This window comes from Gnatocerus cornutus, chromosome 2 (genome assembly GCF_029298725.1).
Source record: "Gnatocerus cornutus isolate USDA-ARS CGAHR chromosome 2, icGnaCorn1.1, whole genome shotgun sequence".
Classification (NCBI taxonomy): domain Eukaryota; kingdom Metazoa; phylum Arthropoda; class Insecta; order Coleoptera; family Tenebrionidae; genus Gnatocerus; species Gnatocerus cornutus.
In genome coordinates, this window is record NC_142234.1 from 12,231,106 (window position 1) to 12,249,620 (window position 18,515).

Consider the following 18,515-nt stretch of genomic DNA (forward strand, 5'->3'; position numbering starts at 1 on the left):
ATGAGGTAGTCGAAATAAACAAAAATTGTCATAGAATAATGAGAAATAATTTATTCATCTATAAAATAACTTAATAATCTTAACAATTTTACACTTTAACAATATTAAGTAAAACTTGACTACTAATTATAATATTGGCATCTTGAATAAGGTAGGTAATACATATTTTACAAATATGCGTAATTATGTTTGTGCTGATCCATAAGTTCCTGCAGGAGGCCTATATAATTTTGGCAACGCCAATAGTTGCAAAGAATTAAATGCATATTTTCTAACGTTCGTATTTTTCAACGTATTCTCTCTCCTACATCCTTCACTATAAAAGAAACCCAACATTAGATTATGTGTTAAAACGACTAAAAAGAAGCAAAAAATTAAGTTTTTCAGGGCACTTTACTTGGATTGATTTTGCTGGGAAATTATCTCTAATGCTTTCCGGAGAAAATTACGTAATCTGAGAGCAAAAAACTGTCGTGCCTGAATTTATATTATCCTAGTAAGATTCGATAAAAATTGAAAACTAGTTAAAAGCGGATTTTGTCTCGGGGATAAATTTAAATATTGAGTCGTACTTGGACCTTGGAAAATATCAATGAACAGTGCGAATGAAAAAGATGCAGAAAAATGAAATTTACCTTCTCATACAATCCAACGCTTTCTGAAATTCATGTTCAGCTAAATGGTATTCATCGACTAGAATCTGACACTGTTCTAAAGTTACAGACATTCCTGTCCTATCCTTGGCACTTTTACAGCTCGTGAAACGAAAACCTACAATAGAATTAATTAATAATCATTCTAAGTGTAATTATTCGATAAATTACCTTTCATATGGCGACATATCCTCGAAGCTAGATGTAAAACTTCAACATTTTTTGTCTTCCCACTATGTACCGACAACTTTAAATCATCCATGAGCTCTGAAAGTGATTTAATCTGGGAAGAGCCTCCAATACCACGTCCACCATTTGATAAATTCGACGTTTCGGGTATGTTTAGTTTTCTAAATCGTAGATAATATTCGTTCAATCGATCGAAGTTATCAACGTTCGAAGCTTCTTGAGCTCTTGTTGCTCCCAGACTTTCCGCCAAAGTCGCCATTTCATTAATCCCGATGTTGAAAAAAACAGGCGTTACATGAAATGATAGTATCTGTCTGTTTGGTATCAAACTATACAGTGCGTCTGGCACTGGAAGTGATACCGTTAGAGAGTTTCTACTGCCGGAAACTTTGGGAATCGGTTGAGGTTCCAAAGAAATTGGACTAGCACAACGGACTAAAGTAAACATAACAGTTCGAAGGTCTTCGACGGCCACAGACATGTCACCCCACATATCTATTTCGTTGCCATGGTAACTTAGTAAGCTCTCAAAGTAAGCTAAAGGTCCGAGGGTGCTTAAGATCGTCACGAATGCTGGGTCAGGTTTGTGACACCATAATCTTGTCATTAGCCCTGTCACCAATGAAGTTAACTAAAAAAAAAAAAACACAACTTACTATACACTGACTTGTTTTATTACTTACAGACTGCGAGAAGCAAACATCTCGCCTGTATCGAACATTGCAAACTCTTTGAGCAGCTTTTGGGTCTTCCTGCACACGGAAAACCGAATGAGTCAATCGTGCCGTCTTCAGCAATCCGTCCATAGCTTGTCGCAGTTTTCTCATGCTCGGTCTTAACTCCGCCGGCCAGTCAACGATTTTAGTTAAATCCAAACCATCCGTAAACTTGTTTCCATTCTTCGCAACTTTCGTCACGCAATTCACAACTTCTTTACTGCATTCGGTGATTTTCTTTGCATTGATGCTACAGGTAGGTTGGTCTGTTATAACGGCTCGTTGAAGAGATTTGGAAGTTTGTCGAAGTCTCACTGCGGGGCTTCCACATCGACCACATAAAAACTTAACTTTACTAACCAAGCACATTACGCTTGCTTCGATGTTCAATTGGGTGATATCCCAAGGTTCTGGTTCATCTGTCGGTTTGTAGTAATTGGCGGAGGGTGAACTACACATCACGTTTGTATCTAGGAATATCCGACTGTTGTCTGGTTCCAACATTTTTTCATTTCCGTTTGAGACGATTGAATTAGAACTCGTGTCTTCTAAGGCTGTGTCGTTCTGGCTGTATTCACAATCGGGAAAAATGACGAAGTTTGAGTCATCGTTGCTGTGAATTTCAGAGCACAAACTTTTGACGCCTTCACTGGTATTTAATAAGTTGTTCTCCACATCGCTGGGCTCTCGGTTATTTTTCAAACTGGAAACGTGCCACATGTCTTCTATATTTCTGGGGGTGCACGGAGTTGCAAAGTCATCTACATCGGGACTTTTTAAGTTAAGGGAGGTGAGCTGTTGTGTGATTCTCTTAAATGGTGATAATACTAGAGTGAGTCTACCGCTGCTGTCTAATGTTAAATCCTCACTGACACCAGAGTCGTCAGTTGTTACCAATTTGTATTCTTCAACGAAGTTCAGTGCTTCCTCGACTAGACCAGGATCCCAGAGACTTAGAAGAATTCTTGTCTTACGTATCATGTCTTCACATATTGGTAACATTCCCGTTGTTTGCTTCTCTTTAGCGAGTCTCATTAGGATTTTCATTCCGTCAACTACTTCTTTCCGGAGTTGTTTAATAGCCTAGATGATTCGACATTGTCAATTTATATACATAAGAAGTAAAAAAACTGTACCTGAATTGCGTCATTTGCCATGGAAATTTTCGTCGTTATCTGATAATTAGAATTTGCCCGAGTTGGCGATTCTTTCAATTGCTGTACTAATCTAAACATGAAATTTTACTTAAGCAATCTGCATGAATTAACACTTACTTAATCAAACCACCGTTTTTTGACCTGTGCGAATGTGCTGTAAATGCACCCACGGTAATCCAGTCGTAAAATCCAGCCTTATTCAGTGTATCATTATGCACCCACATTCGTTGTAGATGTAAATTGACAGGTGTAAATTCTAAGCTCCGATCCGATTTTCTCGAACTAGGCTTAAACAAACTTCCTTTGTGAGCCTGTAAATTCTCTCGGGCTTGGGAATACAATCGTAAAAGATGTAAATGGCGATCTAATAATTCAACTTGACGAGAATGCCATGGCTCGCGTAGTTCTCCCATTCCGGCGACTTCTTGTAGTAATTCTTTCTCTTGTTGAATCCACACTCCTCTGTGGAGAGAAATAGTAGCACGAATGATCGATTTTATTAGTTTTAACTTACAACAACTGATGTGGAAAGGTGAAACATAGCCGACTCTCAGCCATAAATTCATGAACACAAATATCGCCACCAAGACCCGAATGAAATCTGTAAGTTTGCATGAATGGGGAAGAGTACAATAATTTCAGTTCTGATTGATTGGGGAGGCGCATTTTAACACCTAGTCTGGGGGGCAGGGACTGCGACCTTCGATGTGACCAAATCTGGAAGAAATCCGTGGAAAACATTGATTTTAAAACCTTATTTAAATCGTCACTTGGGGATTATTGTGAGATGGAGCCCTGCAAGGCGTATGTTCCGTACTGCTCCCTCTATCTTCCGCTTCAAGAGCCCACGCACTGATAGAAAGAAATCCAACAGTTGACTGATTTCTCGAGACCAAAGGAATACGTAAACGGGATGAGTCTTGAATGGCACTCAAGAGAACACAAGCGGAACCTATCGGTATTGCAGTATGAGAAACTCTCTCTCTGACATCAAAAACTGTAAATCTGATTCGAGAATCACACGTTAAACCGTCACTTGTTCTGAAACTAATCGTGTTCAAAAATCCAGGATTACTGCTTTTCTGAAAAAAAAAGACATTTTCAAATTGTTGAGAGTTTGAATTTAACCACCTCTATAATTTCAGTCCGTCCATATTGCACCCACACTTTAGCCGTGGGCATGTAGATATCTACCACTACCGATGGATTTGGAGGACAGCCATGTCCATCACATAATAAATTGTCACAGGCCAGTGATATTTCACACATTGGCACTTCCGCTACATCTAGAAAACCACAACAATGACTCCAAACAAACAGGATATTGTATCACTACCTAAAGTTTGTGCTCTTTGTAACCTCCACGTCTGTAAATCGACATTGGGTTTATGAGATCTCCGACGTTCCAGACATTGTCTGAGTGCATGTAATTCTGCACGGATTCCTTCATAACTGGCGATTTTAATAGCGTCAATCCAACTAGACCGTTCTAAATCGGAAAGTGACGCTAAAGCTTGGCACAAACCTCCGTCAAAGACTGTAAAGTGTTTATATACCAATTATTTTATGAAAGGGTTTGTATACCTAAATAAAATGGAAACTGGCCATCGGTGACTAGAGGCGGTGAAGCCATAGGAGGGTCGATCCGTACTTGACATTGTTCCAAAACGACAACACCTAAGGGTTCTGACCAGGGATCCTTACTTTTAAAATAAAATAACAAATTTCCACGTAATCTGCACCATCTTTCTAGGTTTACTGCAATAAAATGGAAGATATTATAGTTAAGTGTGAAAAGTTCAAGTTTCCTGAGATCGCACTTTTAAATATTTCTTCTGATTTTAAGAGAAGTTGCGATTTATTGTAGAACAAGAAAACATGGTGAAGAAAAAATGTAAAAACTGTTTTTGAGTTGAAAATAAGTAAAATAATGACAAAGAAAAGTGAAATGATTAAAACATTTAAAAATGATTGTGGATGAACAAATGAATGCAAATTTGATCCCTACTTCTTATTTAAAGACAGGATTCATAATTTTTTACCTCTAAAACAATAAATTGAAACACTTTTAGTAGTATTCTTTCCGCTTTTTTTCGATTAATTAAGTCCTGAACAAGTACAATCGTTCCATGTAATTGTTAATTACCATTATTATCAAATGATAATTATTACTCCTATAATTGAAAGTAGAAATAAAGAGTATATAATGGAAAATCTGAATTGTACACAATGTTTTATTATGTATTAATAAATCGAACTATGATATGATGCAAATAATTATGGTAAAAAATTGTCTCAAAATCTAGTAGCTTTTTTATTTATTGGCTTGATTAGTTTTGAAAATGTGCAAGTCAAGCAAATGTGTTAATAAGCGTGCGAAATTTGCTGCGCTCATGGACTTGCTTACCTACACAACATTATGTTTTCGGTACAAATTCACGTTTTGAAAGGATACTTTATGAATTAGGCTGTAGAAAAAAATACAATTTATACAATCTTGTCAAAAATAGGTCAAAAGTAAGATAGCCGCGAAGAGAACGATAGTATTCGATTAGAAGTCAACATGTTTTAACAAACGTTTCGATATTTTTCCGAAGGTCTAAATTCTGCTGTATTTTACTAAAGTTTCTGGCAACAGTAGTAAAGTAAGTTAAATTATCTAACTTTAAATGTTTTTTCTTGTTTACATGAGGAAATATTTCAAATTAGACGAACCAACTACATAAAACCAAGCGAAATTCTCCTAGAGCGAATCAATACAAAAAACCTCAACGGTTCTAGTTATTTGTCGTTAGCTTCAAAGGACGAAAGCATATTAGCGAAATTTTTATTAATACAGAGCAGAGATTTACATGGTATAACCTTTGACTTTCTATCGAAAATTTCACAGAGACCGTAAAATTTAAATTAACTTTTCTTCGAGATAATTGCATGGACACTAAAATCATTATAGAAGTATTCTGCGGTTCATATCATATAAATCTTCATGCTGCACTGATACAACTATTAAGTTTATGCGGTAAAGCTATCTAATGAATGTATGTACAGACATTGGGAACTGGACAAATTTAACGTAAATACATGATGACATAACACCGACATTTAAAGTCGAAGAATCTGTTTAGCGAGATTTCAAAATCACCTTCGGAGTCAACCTGCAGAGCTAGATCAGATCAAGCTTAATTAAGCTCTGGACCTAAGCAAGCAGAGGTCGATTTAGTTTGTCGTAGAAAAACAACACACTTTCTGGAAACCGGATCAAGACAGATAAGCTGGGGCAAATTAGTTCTTCTTAAATAGAAAGTAGCTCAAAATGTTAAGCCCGCTTTATCAAAGTTATAACAAAAATCGACCACTAAGAATATTGTAGATCGTTGGTACTGCTAGAAAAGAATTCTATTTGTGTTGAAGCTTAACAGTGGTGAGTTCTATTTAAAAACAGCCATAAAACCAACACTATAAATATCAAAACGAAATTAGCAAGGTTACAATGGGTATCTAATTCTATAAAACAAAATTACAAATTAGTAAGCTCGATGCACCCGTTGTAAACTTACTGCCAACGTATTTAGCATAATAATTGAAAGTTGTACTTTTCAGTAGTAGGAAATAAAAGCGGTATTGCATTTTTGTGCATAGTGATAGTACCTTTGCTTACTCCCCCTATACAGCTTGGAGTGCGGAGTCGTTTTTCACACTTTTGATATTTCTTTCCTTTTCCTGTAATATATGATTATTAAAAAAATATTACATAAGAAACAAAAAAACAAAGCAAAAACAAAAAACAAAACATAAATCATAGTTAACCGTTAATCGAATTTTGTACTGTTAACCTTACAACTTTTGAACGGAAGTGGGCTTAGTTGCTGAAATTAAAAATACACGAGCTCTGCATCTTTATTACTCTAAGAACAAATAACGCTGTCAACTAATTTTTTATAGAAATAAAAATACAAAACCATATCTATTTGTAAAATGTTGAACTCATAGTTAAAGATTACTTCAACATATAGAACGAAAGTGGGAACTTATATTTTTTTATACAAACCATCAAAATTTCGTAATCATTTCAATTGCAAGGTTAGACAGTGTAAAAAAACTTATACAAATTGATATAAAAATAAACTTGTAATCAACGTAAAAACCATATCTCCGCATAATGTTTATTCTTGCATCAATGCTGGAAAGATTGCTCTATTTATTAAATGCAAAACATAATAAAATTTTTAGAAAAATGTTTTAAGCAAAGTAAACAGAAAGAAAGAGCAATAACAAAAAGCATAAAAAGAACACATATGTTCCAAGATGTCGCTTTAAGAATATTACATCTGGCATTCAACAATTTTTGATTGCAGCAAGCACTGCGTTTTTTGTGGGAAGACGGCAGTTGGTGACCTTTAATGAAGCCTCCAAGTACGAAGCTCCTTCTAATGAGTTAGTCGAATGAATGATGATGAATTTATGGTTTATTAATTATTACATAATTATTAAATTTATTAAAACGTTGAATCTACGAGCAAATGAAAGCGTCTAAAGTCATTCGAAACCAATTAATATCAGATCCAAAGTCGTTTGTTTACTGAAGTAATTTATTCTGAGGGAGTGTCTTACATAAACAAACTTTTTGTGTATGGTACCTTTCCCATCAGACTAGTTTTTTTGTTTAGACTAGAAACAAGTAGGACAGACCTACTTAAAAACCTACTTTTCTGCTAGTAGGTGAAAAAAAAAAAGAAAAACGCTTTTGCCAGTCTAAAATAGCGTTAACAGCAAAAACGGGAATTTATAATATTAAGGTTCTGTAGATTCAGAATAAAAGATATAAATACATGATAAAAGTTATAAAATAAAAGCGACGAAAATTTAAAAAATCTAATATAAAATGCATTAAAAAATCGACATAGGAGTTTTTAACTGCAGAATCACATAGAAAATCATGAATGATATAACATAATGAAATAGTTGGTGATTTTACAATACTGTAACGACAAACTAGAATAAAGCATATTTATTACAAATTTTATAGGTACACGTACGATATATACAATTAAGCTATTTTACAAAAAGTTAGAGGTTTCTCATGTTTTAAGTTCTGTATACTGTATTACGAAGACGCGAAACAAGAAATCAGGACATTTTGGCAGTACGTTTTACCACAAGCATAACACTATCATTCCACTAAGCACCTCAGTATTTACAGTCATGTTAATATTTAGAAAACAAATTAATATTTCAAAACCGTAGGTAAAGTACTTTTTTATAACAGGGTAGTAAAATTTATGTTTAATTCTAACGTTATACACAAAATGCTGTAAATTGTGCAGAGTTTACCTTGTTATTATTAAACAAATGTCAGAATATTTTTCTTTTGATACTGGTCTGCTGAAAAAAAACAGTGTTTGTAACACGCCTATAAAGGCGGCAAATCCTAAAACCGGTTGAGTTCTATAAACATAGTGTATATTATATAAAATATAACACACGTAATTCCAAGTATCAACAAAAAATATCTAATCTAAAAAGATTGTAGTGGATTACCACTCACCCATTACCAATAAAAAAGTCAAGATAAACTGTATGTGTGTTTTAATGGTTGTGTCATCAAACAACGTTAACAAAAGACAACTCAGAGTCAAAATGAAAATTCATGAATTAGTCATCTTTGTTCCCAATAATAAATAGATAAACACATTAATTTAATGGATGTTGTTAAACCTTAAGTTTAGGTCTTAGTGACAACTTGTACAATTAGCAATAAAACTAAAAACTTACTTTCTGCTTTCCTAAAGAATCCCTCCTGTCTCTCCCGAATAAACAAAATACCTTCCTTTTCAAATTTTGTTGAGGGTTGGGTAGCTAATGTAATCAGTTCTTGTTTATTAAATCGCATAATCACGACGCTGCTTATATTTAAAAACCTACAAATAAAACGTGTCTAAATTAGATAGAGAAGAACAAAAACATAAAAACATTTTTATACATTAGTAAAAGACATAAACACTTGCCGTAAAAAATGCGATTCTATCCCGCTAGGAAGCAGCCTAGAGTCTCCAGCATAGTCAGGTTATAAGCATTATAAACATTTAATTTGTTTTAACAGTCTCATCACAGATTTTGTTCACTATGCTGAAAGTTGACCATCGGTGAGATGTCATTAGAATATGTCAAATGTCAACCGCAAGTAATAAAATCCGGGGTTTATGTAATAAAGTTTGTATCACCATTAGATGGAGCCACACTCATTCAGAAAAAAACATACAATCAGCTAACAAAAGTTCTAATGTTGAAACATTATTACATATTTACTAGAATAATTAGCGTAGAAAGTACAATTTTTTCTCTTTATTTTGAAATTGGAAAATTTATAATTTTAAAATTTATTGTTACACTGCCACGTTCATAGATTCATAGATGGCGCAACTGTAGATTTTAAAACCATGTGTCAAACCGTTATAACCTCACTAATTTTGAACATTCGAGCTTTTCCACGTTATGATTGTGTTATTGTTTAATTTATGAATAATAAGATGAAAAAAGAACGTTATAATAAATTTTTTGACCTAAAAGATCTGGACAAGCAGGTTCAAAATACAAACTCTTGTATCCGCATGCAGAAAATCAAAGATCATCTAGCCCTTCACCCTTACCATTTAAATGATATAAATAGTTCAATAAAGGAACTTTTGAATAAAAGAATAGGTCGGTTTAATCTACGGTAAGTGTATTACTTTATAAATTAGTTTGTGCTAATTCTTTATTTTCAGGTTTGATGGAATTCTCTGTGGTTATAAGAATATAAAACTGTTATCAAACTTGGGGATTATTGGTGATGATTCTTGCTTCATTCATATAGATATTGAGGCAGAGTTCTTTATATTTAAACCGACTCCACAAAAACGGCTTCATGGAATTGTTAACAAAAAGAGTACAGATCATATTGGTTGTTTAGTTCATAAAATTTTTAATATCTCATTGCCAAAACCTAAACATGTTGACGATTGGATTGGAGAATCTTTGGATCTTAATGATGAAGTAGAACTGGAAATTACTTATACCAACTTTGATGGGAAACTCCCTTACATTAGAGGAGAAATTATGTAAGTCAGCAACTTTCTTCTTGGAAATTTATCTTAAATAATTAGGAATATTTCCAGCTCAGTTTTAAATAATAAAGTAGATTCACAACAAGAATCAGTTGGGAAAACTGGAAAAAAACATAAAAAGGCGAAAAAGACTGTATTTCATTCTGATGATGAAACTTCTACAAAAGAGATCATAGACAATGAAAACCAAAATGATGAACAAGGTAAGAATAGCTTGTTTTGAGCTTTATCTAGGACTATAAAACATGTTTTTAGACTTACAGAAATCATTAGGAGATGATGAAACAGAGAATGGTCCAAAACCCAAGAAAAGGAAAAAGAAAAAGGAGTAAACGGGAAATTAAGCAATTGTAATTCCAGTGTATTTACTTGCACTGTTTTTATAAGACAATTTTTATTATTGTACGTACGTTAAAAAATAAATTGTTTCAATAAAACAGTGCTTATTTATTAGACATTTATTGCAGTATTTGGACAAAAGCTTCAAAAATGTTCAAGAGAACGTTTTTCTCTAATTGCGAATTAAAAAAAACGAAATGACGCACCATATTATATAGATAAGATTTCTTGCAAATCCAGTCTGAGTTACTATCATATTATACAAGAAACATTTTTGGGCTATTAGATTCTATTTAATATCAATAGAAAAAAACAAGGTTCGATTCAAGTTAGATATCGTCCCAAAAAAAATTGAAATAGAACGAACGTTGTTTAAAGTATCATTTTTTTCCAAACGTCACAGAAAGTCACTATTTTTTAATCGTTTTTAGACAATAAAGTAGACAATTAAAAACGCCCTTTGTCAAGGAAATACTTTTTCTGGCTAGGCCTATATAACAAATATTGATTAAAAACGGAACGGACAGCACACGTGAATGTCATGTCATTGCAATCGTCCTTTTTAGTTTATACTTCAGAATATTCTAAAATTCTTAAATTTACGTAATGAAGTACGCGTTTTCTAATTTAATATAATCAGTATCTTAATAACTCTATTTTTCTTATTTTTGTGTATGTAATAGAACTTTTCTCTATAATTTTTTCTAGCTATCACAGTAAAAAAAAGCATTAAAGCTTACATAATCTCATAATATTAGTAATATTACAATGAATTACTTTAATGCATAATAATATATTTTTAGCGACACATCTTACTTTATATTTTCTACCAACAACGTTTTTACTTTACAATCGCCATCTTCTTCAGTTTCCTTTGACTAATTCCCTTCTCTTTCTTCTTCTTCTTCTTCGCAGTTTGGAGTTGCAAGTCCGCTCTGCAAGAAATTCGTGATTTTGTCTATGTTGAGATTTGAATCGCGTGCGCTGATCTTTTTTAGAGCGTTATTTACAATGCATAAATCTCCTCGCAGTTCAGAAACAACAGCAGTTATTTTTTGTTCATTACTGAGAACTTCAACACTTTGAGTGTACGGATTGTAACGTAAGCCAAAGGGACGTTGAATCTGTTCTGCAAAAGTCCTAAAAAATCTCAATTATTATTTGTATTTAATCTAAAATTGTTTACCTCATTTTTTCTTTCGCTTCTTCAATAGAATCTGTATACCAATATCCATTTTGGAACGCTGTAATAATACATTCTTGTTGGACAGTCGCATCTGGATCAAAACGTTTAATTTTGTCAGGATTTTCAATGGCATGTCGAAGTTCAGCGACTGAACTTAACAGTCCAGCGCCATATACTCTCATTTCACCTTCTTGTTTACACAAACCGAATTCAACAGTAAAAAAGTATAACTACAATTATTTATTACAATCAAGTGTTACAATGACTATAACTTACGGTTGCAAGCCTGTTAACATCTTCCTCAGAAGCTCCCAGTGACGCCAAACCTAACTCCTGTGAAAACTGCGCGAAGCTTGGATTTGCAAGTAGCGGCATATGACCAAGTAATTCATGGCAACAATCTCTACAAAATAGTAATAATGAAAGGATATTCAACCCAAAATAATTAATTACGGTTCTGGGGTATAAAAAGGGTCAGATGAGTGTCTTATGTATTGAGTGCAATGAAAAACACGAAAAGCTAATCCTGAAAGAAAATCTCTTGGGCTCAAATATCCGGCGACTGGTCGAAGTTGAAATCCAGTTTTTCTCTTGAGAAATATGTTGACATCTTCTAGTTGCGGAATATTGTCTTCTCTGTAACCGCAATATTTTTCTAGTTGCGGCCAATTTTCTAAGTATTCCCGACAAGCGTGTTTTAAATAGAGCTTATGCAGTTCACGTAAGACAGTGCCCCTGATAAAAAGATAACAAAATGGTAATAAATCAATATAATTAAAAAAAAATAAAGATTGATTAAAACTTACCAAGTTTTTATTTCTTCTGAAGTGTACTGAACTTTCGGGATTGGCTGTCCACTAAAAGTTATGAAGTTAATTATAGTAGAATTTTAAAATACATACAAACATAAATTTAACTTTAAAATAGGATTGGAACTGATTTTCATGCTTATATTCAAAATATTTTAAAGGTGGACAAAATGGTGGATGCGCCGGGCAATTTTTTACGTTAAGTGACGAAACTATTTGATTCAAGAGCAAAACTTAAATACAGACTGTTTGTAGTTCATTGCAATCTTGAAGAACTGCTCCCGCCGTTTTCTGTACACTGGATCTTTGAATCCTGGATGGTCTGCGTCGAGTTCCGCTCCATACATAAGAACATTTTGTGCTTGATCTATATCGGATATTTTTTTCGGAAACCAAGGCATTTCGTCAAAGTCTAAAAAGTTTTACATTAAGAATCAATAAAACAAAGATTTATGTCGACATCTATTAGATTTCGATTACTTTCAGTAGTGATATTTTATTGTTAATAAAATCTCTGTATCGGAATAAAAATAAAGCCGTTATAACCTGTGAGTAAAACAATCCCGTTATTGACGCCAAATTTTATTAGGTTTTTATTAATATTATAGATGGAAAAATGACGCACATAACAATAACAGTAGAAAATGTTGTGCAATAATTTTTATTTTCAGGACAGTGTAGATAGAGACTTCTTTCATTCTTACATTTCGTGATTGTTTCACTTCGCTACTGAAAAATCTCCATTGACGTCACTGCCCGTTCTTGACCATTGTGTTAAACCGTTTGAATTACATTAAATTCAGAATAATGCATATCAACAAGTTCTCTTTTCCACTTACCGAAACTTGTAGTAGCCGATAATGGCGTAGGAGGAGGAAATTCGCTCTCTTCATCGTTTCCAAAAGTACCAATGACCATAGTTTGCACTTCTCTCTTAAGAAGTCGACCCAATTGATCTAATTTACGTTGATCGGTGTCAATGTCCACCAAAAAATCAACTTGATTGTCTCCAAGTTGAGAAGGACGTGATTCAATATGATTTACATTAATCCCTAAATCTTGAAAAGCTTGAAGTGCGCGGACTAGGCCTCCCACTTGGTTTTTCAAAGTGAATATTATAGATATATTTTCGGTTTTTGATTTGACCTCTTCCGGTTTAGACTAAAAGAATTTAGAAATTGAAGACAATAAACACTTTGAATAACAGTAAGCGACAATTTAAGAAACCAGTTGGAAAACTTAGATAAAAAAAATGAATACCTTATTAGTTCCAGGCAAATTAAATCCCTGATTAGTTCCAGGCGCGGTGGTTTGTATAGGGCAATCTTCTTTATAATTCCAATCTTCGCCGCTTCGATAAAGCCACAAGCCCAACAAAGGCTTTCCGGAACCACTCATGATTTCTTGTTATTCTTGTAAAGACCAACAGGTTTGTAACGATTAAGGTTTTCGTATCTGCCCTTATAAACTCAACTTCCCATCGGAAAGACTGGCGCAGAGCCTCTAACTTTGATTGGCAGAATCACACTTAATGGCGATCTTCAGAAACAATTTCTGTAGGTATTCTGGAGGAAATTCCTTAGATTGACAATAAGCAATTTGGTTTTCTTTAGGTTGCTTCGTTGTGCATTGCGGTTTTTTGTTGTTTGAAATGCGAGGTGATAAACTATTCTGAAAGAGCTTGCAAGAAAAATTAAAGTTGCAAAATATTTATTTTCTCCCTGTTGACGTATTTTGTACAAAAATTTATTTTCATTTGTCAATATAAAGTCCTGAAATTTTAATGTATTAAAAGTGACGTCAAGAATGACTGAATATTTGTAACATCTGCAGGAATTATCTGAATTATCACCAGCACCTCGTATATTCCAAGATATTCAGTTTAATCTTTTAATCTTCTTCTCTATAATTTCTCCAGTAAAAGTTTTGACTTTTGAATACTTACTTATATCCACTAACTTAAAAAAGTCTTTTACTTTTTCTCGAATAAAAAAATGTTCTTAATATGTTTATTTTCCCCCATGATTGAAGAATCGCGCCCACCGCAGTTTATCAATCAAAAGAAAACAAAATCATACATTAAAAGAAAGGAATTGATAAAACCCACAATGAAAGAGTTCCTGAATCTGAAGTAGAGTAATTGAAACGGTTCTATACTTCTCCACTGAATAAACCATAAACCCACCCTTCTATCCTCAGTCTTTCAAGAACAGCACGTTTTTTACACAGAGTTCTTTACTTAGACTCTTTCTATCAGAACCGAGTAATCGTCGATGTTCGAACAAATAGATTTGCATGAGTTTCCGACGCGGCGAAGAGGATAGTTCTACAGACTTTCATTGTAACAAATAAATTGGATAATTAAAATTGATCTTACAAAAAAGTGACTTCTTCGTTTAAATTCAGTACAAGCAATGCGAAAACTTGAAAAAAGAGATGAAATGAGCTTGTGAAAAATAGCTCAAATATAGAATGTGTCCTGATATAAAATGATAAATCATTTCTTTGATCGTTTAATAGATTTTCGCAAACTACGCTTTGCTAACCATGTTTCAAGTTTGAAGACTGAAATTATAACACAATGGGAGAAAATTGTATACGTATCGCATCTCAACTCTCTAATTCAATAAGCTAGATCATTCAGGAAATCTGGGATGATTTAACGGGTAAGTAAATTACAACAAAAGAGCGACGCTAAAATCAAGATCAGCAAATCTATAAGTTACGGCGCGCAAGGAAAGCAACAGGCCGCCAAGCGCAGGATCACGCCACCAAGACCAATCAATACTATAGGGGTTCAAAATAAATATGGCTGACAGTGAGTTTGAAGAATTTAGACATAATTTCGAAAAATTACCATCGCACACAACTAATTCAGCGCAATTTTATTCGTAAGTCGATGTTTGCTTCTACTTCTATTGAATGCAAAAGTGAGGAATGTTACGGGCGCGTTTTTTGAGATGTCTTCTTATATATTGATCGGTTTTAATTTTTTTTTAAAGCTTAGTTCATGATGTTATCGTGGATGAAGAATCGCCCACGTCTTCCAAGAGCGACCCCGAAACTGACTGTGATATTGCTCGGGAGGAAAGGCTTTCAGTTTCCTCAAGTGGCGAAAAGAAAGATCCTTCGCTTGGAACTCCCATTCCGCCCTGGAGTGGAGAAAGGCGAAGGCGGAAATTGCCGGAAATTCCAAAAAATAAGAAATGTGAGTTTAAGCGGTTAAATCTTACAAATATTCCTACAAGTAGATTTGTTACAATAATTTTGAAACAATTAAGAGTCGTAGCGAATTTTTGGATGAATTTAAAATTTTCAACAATTATAATGCTGTAGATGAGGTAGGAAATGCGAAATTTTTATTTTCTTTAGAACAACTGATAAAACAAGAATATAATGTTCAAACGCGATTAAAATTAAAATTACAAGATAATATTTAACTTTAAATAATTGCTAACTTCTACACATTTATAAGTAAAAAAAAATACTCAGTGTGAACAAGAATCGACATTTGTTTTAATTAAATTTTAAACAAGTTAATTTTTGCTTGGAAAAACGAGTCTACCAAAGTAAACCGTCTTTGGTTTTGTGGTATAAGCTGATCTAACTTGTATGTTAAAATTTGAATAAAACATGTGGGTTCCACTGAAATTCTGCGAGTTTGTGGTGTTATGCAATTTAGGTCAAACAACCTGAGCTTGCGCCAAAGCTGATGCAGTTCCAACCCAAATGCACAATCGACCAATTTACCTGTTACTCTGGAGTCATTAAATTGGAGCTTGTTTTTTTTATGCCGATTAAACCAAAACTTAAAAAAAAATTAAAAATTCAAAACACCACTGATGCCTCATTTCCAGTTTTTATTTTTTGTGGTTTTGCAGTTCTGGTTTAACTTCTTTTTTCTCTAAACGTCACAAAAAAATCACTATTTTATGGTGATTACAAAATTAAATTATAACAAATGACATTCGATTACCATATTTTATTCTAATTGATGACATTGATTTGACATTTATGTTATTCTTTTAGCTTCTGTCGCCACGATGTATAATGCACAATATCAATTGTCAAGAGAAATGTCGCTTGCTGAAGAATTAGGAAGCTCCGGCAGTGGACCAAGCTCAATTCTAGTATTAAAGTGTGGATATTTATGGGATACAGATTCTCCAGACTCAGAACGCCTTATAACAGATGCTGATAGTGGTCACAGCACAGCACATTCTCCCACTGGAACAGACGGTTTTAAATCAATGTCGCCAATTTTGGGAACATCACCTTCTTGTATTGATAATGGAGTAGTTTATAATGATATAGAAGTGTTGGAAGCTACACATCGAGGCTTACATAAATTTGTACCAAGACACGACGATGAGATTGATGTAGAGATAGGAGATCCAATTTATGTTCAAAAAGAAGCTGATGATCTGTGGTGTGAAGGTAAAAGGAAAATGAGTAAAATTGGCACTATGCATACTTTTTAGGAGTTAATCTTAGGACGGGAAGAATGGGAATATTTCCTTCTGCTTATGCGGTTGACTGTGATTACAGTGATTGGGATTCCTCTTGTGAGCATGGCCGGAGGGAGCGATATTTATTAGGTTATTTGGGGTCGGTGGAAACATTAGCACATAAAGGAACGTCCGTAGTTTGTCAAGCGGTCAGAAGGGTTATTGGCAATTCTGGTAGTGATCCAGAATCACAGCCGTGTATACTTGAAGTTTCCGATCAAGGCCTGAGAATGGTAGATAGAAGAAAAAGAAACGTTAGTATTTTAATTTTTGCGACAGAGAATTATATGTTAAAAAAGGCAAATGAAAATTTTATTGTTGTCCTTCTTGATATCAATTTAGATCTAGGTAGTTAAAATAAAAATATTCAAATTTGGTTTCTGTTTCAGCAAAATGAGCCGTGCATAGACTATTTTTATTCCCTAAAAAACGTATCATTTTGTGCTTTTCATCCTCGTGACCATCGCTATTTAGGATTCATTACCAAACATCCGACTCTTCAACGGTTTGCATGTCATGTTTTTCGTGGTACAGACTCTACAAGACCTGTGGCCGAAGCAGTTGGGTAAGATAAATGAAATATTTGAGATTTCCATGTCTATTAACATATGTTTGTTTAGTCGTGCCTTCCAAAGGTTCTACCAAAAGTTTATCGAAACTGCTTATCCCGTTGAAGATATTTATATTGAATAATTCTGTAGTGCAATAACAATGTATATAATTAATGCATTAAAAGCTGTCGTCAATAAAATGTCAAAATTGTAAGAGGATTTAGTTTTACTGACGCCATAATTTTCTTGTGATTTTTATTTCCTTAAAAGTTTGAAAGCATAATCATAATTCATCAGATTATGATGGCTTACAGATGTTGAGTTTTCTCCGGCGTTTTCTTTTATAATTTGTAATGAATGTAGAAAAAAAGAAAACAAGTTTTATGGGTTATGAAAAAAATACAGTGGAACTGATTTAGGGTCTGTTTATAAATTCGAAGCAACGGTTCCCACAAACCAAAATCCTATAAAAATCACATGGGATTCTTATCAGATATTTGACTGCTACTGAGGAAACCGCTGTTTGTTATCGAGCCTTAAGAGAAAATATGAAATTTATTTGTGTGCAAAAGATACCTAGACAGTTTTACCAAAAAGGTAGGTCATAAAACTGAATTTTGTAATTTTTTGCAGCAACTGTTTCCTCTCACGGCCAACCTACAAAGTTGAACACAATTTCCATAAAATTTTCTTTAGGTACAATACATATTAATCAACTAAACATTTTTCTACAATTTTGTACTTTAGGCGTTTCTGCATTTCTCCATAAAACATTTGGAATTGTCTTATTCCGGGATCGTTGAAAATGACGAAATTTTGTAGGAAAAAATGAATACTTGTGAGAAAATGTATCGTTGATATAGTCAAAATTGTCGTTGGTAAAATAAAATAAATGTATTCCTATTTCCTAAGCTCTCTCAACATTATTTACTGAAACTTAACCGCTTCAGTGTGAATAAACCCGTTACACGCATTTTCCTGATTAATTCGCCTGTACCTGACATTGTTTGTCTTATGTTTGTGATTCAGCGTGAATCTGTCTATTATTCTCTGTTTTGGATTTCATATCACTATTTATTGGTCTGTTTCTGACAGTTTATTTATTCTGAAGCTGATTATAACAGATGCGCGTAATTTTCTCTTCATGCCTTTCATATAATTTGCACTTGAATATTTTTCTTTGCAATGAAATTTTAATAGTTTAATTTATTCCAATTTTTTTATAATTATAACTTCATTTTTGCATTTTGAAATTCCTGTGGTTTCTGTAGATCCAGTTTCTTTTTTCTGTCAGTTGGATCATG

General features: G+C 33.6%; 4 protein-coding genes across 6 annotated transcripts; 2 read left to right on the forward strand and 2 right to left on the reverse strand.

Moving 5' to 3' along the window:
- Positions 1-25: 25 nt before the first annotated feature.
- LOC148179095 (inositol polyphosphate-4-phosphatase type I A) lies at positions 26-8,902 on the reverse strand. 2 transcript variants are annotated; one of them, XM_088031068.1, is made up of 14 exons: positions 8,721-8,902; positions 8,488-8,633; positions 6,364-6,435; positions 4,300-4,473; positions 4,052-4,252; positions 3,847-4,001; positions 3,486-3,797; positions 3,230-3,432; positions 2,833-3,177; positions 2,695-2,785; positions 1,526-2,641; positions 825-1,473; positions 636-771; positions 26-316 (listed from the first exon to the last, which is right to left on the reverse strand). In XM_088031068.1, exons 2-14 carry the CDS (start codon positions 8,603-8,605, stop codon positions 184-186), a joined length of 3,705 nt encoding a protein of 1,234 aa, XP_087887194.1. In that variant the 5' UTR covers positions 8,606-8,633; positions 8,721-8,902; the 3' UTR covers positions 26-183. The 2 variants fall into 2 exon arrangements, with proteins under 2 accessions (XP_087887194.1, XP_087887195.1); XM_088031069.1 differs by lacking the exon at positions 6,364-6,435.
- Positions 8,903-9,134: 232 nt separating this feature from the next.
- On the forward strand, positions 9,135-10,255 carry Polr1F (RNA polymerase I subunit F). Of its 2 annotated transcripts, none has more exons than XM_088030559.1 (4): positions 9,135-9,430; positions 9,480-9,812; positions 9,858-10,021; positions 10,074-10,255. In XM_088030559.1, exons 1-4 carry the CDS (start codon positions 9,231-9,233, stop codon positions 10,148-10,150), a joined length of 774 nt encoding a protein of 257 aa, XP_087886685.1. In that variant the 5' UTR covers positions 9,135-9,230; the 3' UTR covers positions 10,151-10,255. The 2 variants fall into 2 exon arrangements, with proteins under 2 accessions (XP_087886685.1, XP_087886686.1); XM_088030560.1 differs by having other exon boundaries at positions 9,870-10,021.
- Positions 10,256-10,276: 21 nt separating this feature from the next.
- Positions 10,277-13,746, reverse strand: Trhn (tryptophan hydroxylase). The gene is made up of 8 exons (XM_088030558.1): positions 13,413-13,746; positions 12,992-13,313; positions 12,399-12,564; positions 12,150-12,200; positions 11,797-12,078; positions 11,620-11,746; positions 11,344-11,573; positions 10,277-11,297 (listed from the first exon to the last, which is right to left on the reverse strand). Exons 1-8 carry the CDS (start codon positions 13,548-13,550, stop codon positions 11,036-11,038), a joined length of 1,578 nt encoding a protein of 525 aa, XP_087886684.1. The 5' UTR covers positions 13,551-13,746; the 3' UTR covers positions 10,277-11,035.
- A 1,154-nt stretch (positions 13,747-14,900) lies between these two features.
- Positions 14,901-17,425, forward strand: Aplip1 (JNK-interacting protein Aplip1). The gene is made up of 6 exons (XM_088029660.1): positions 14,901-15,043; positions 15,155-15,360; positions 16,182-16,589; positions 16,634-16,914; positions 17,050-17,225; positions 17,281-17,425. Exons 1-6 carry the CDS (start codon positions 14,961-14,963, stop codon positions 17,351-17,353), a joined length of 1,227 nt encoding a protein of 408 aa, XP_087885786.1. The 5' UTR covers positions 14,901-14,960; the 3' UTR covers positions 17,354-17,425.
- The last annotated feature ends 1,090 nt before the right edge of the window (positions 17,426-18,515 follow it).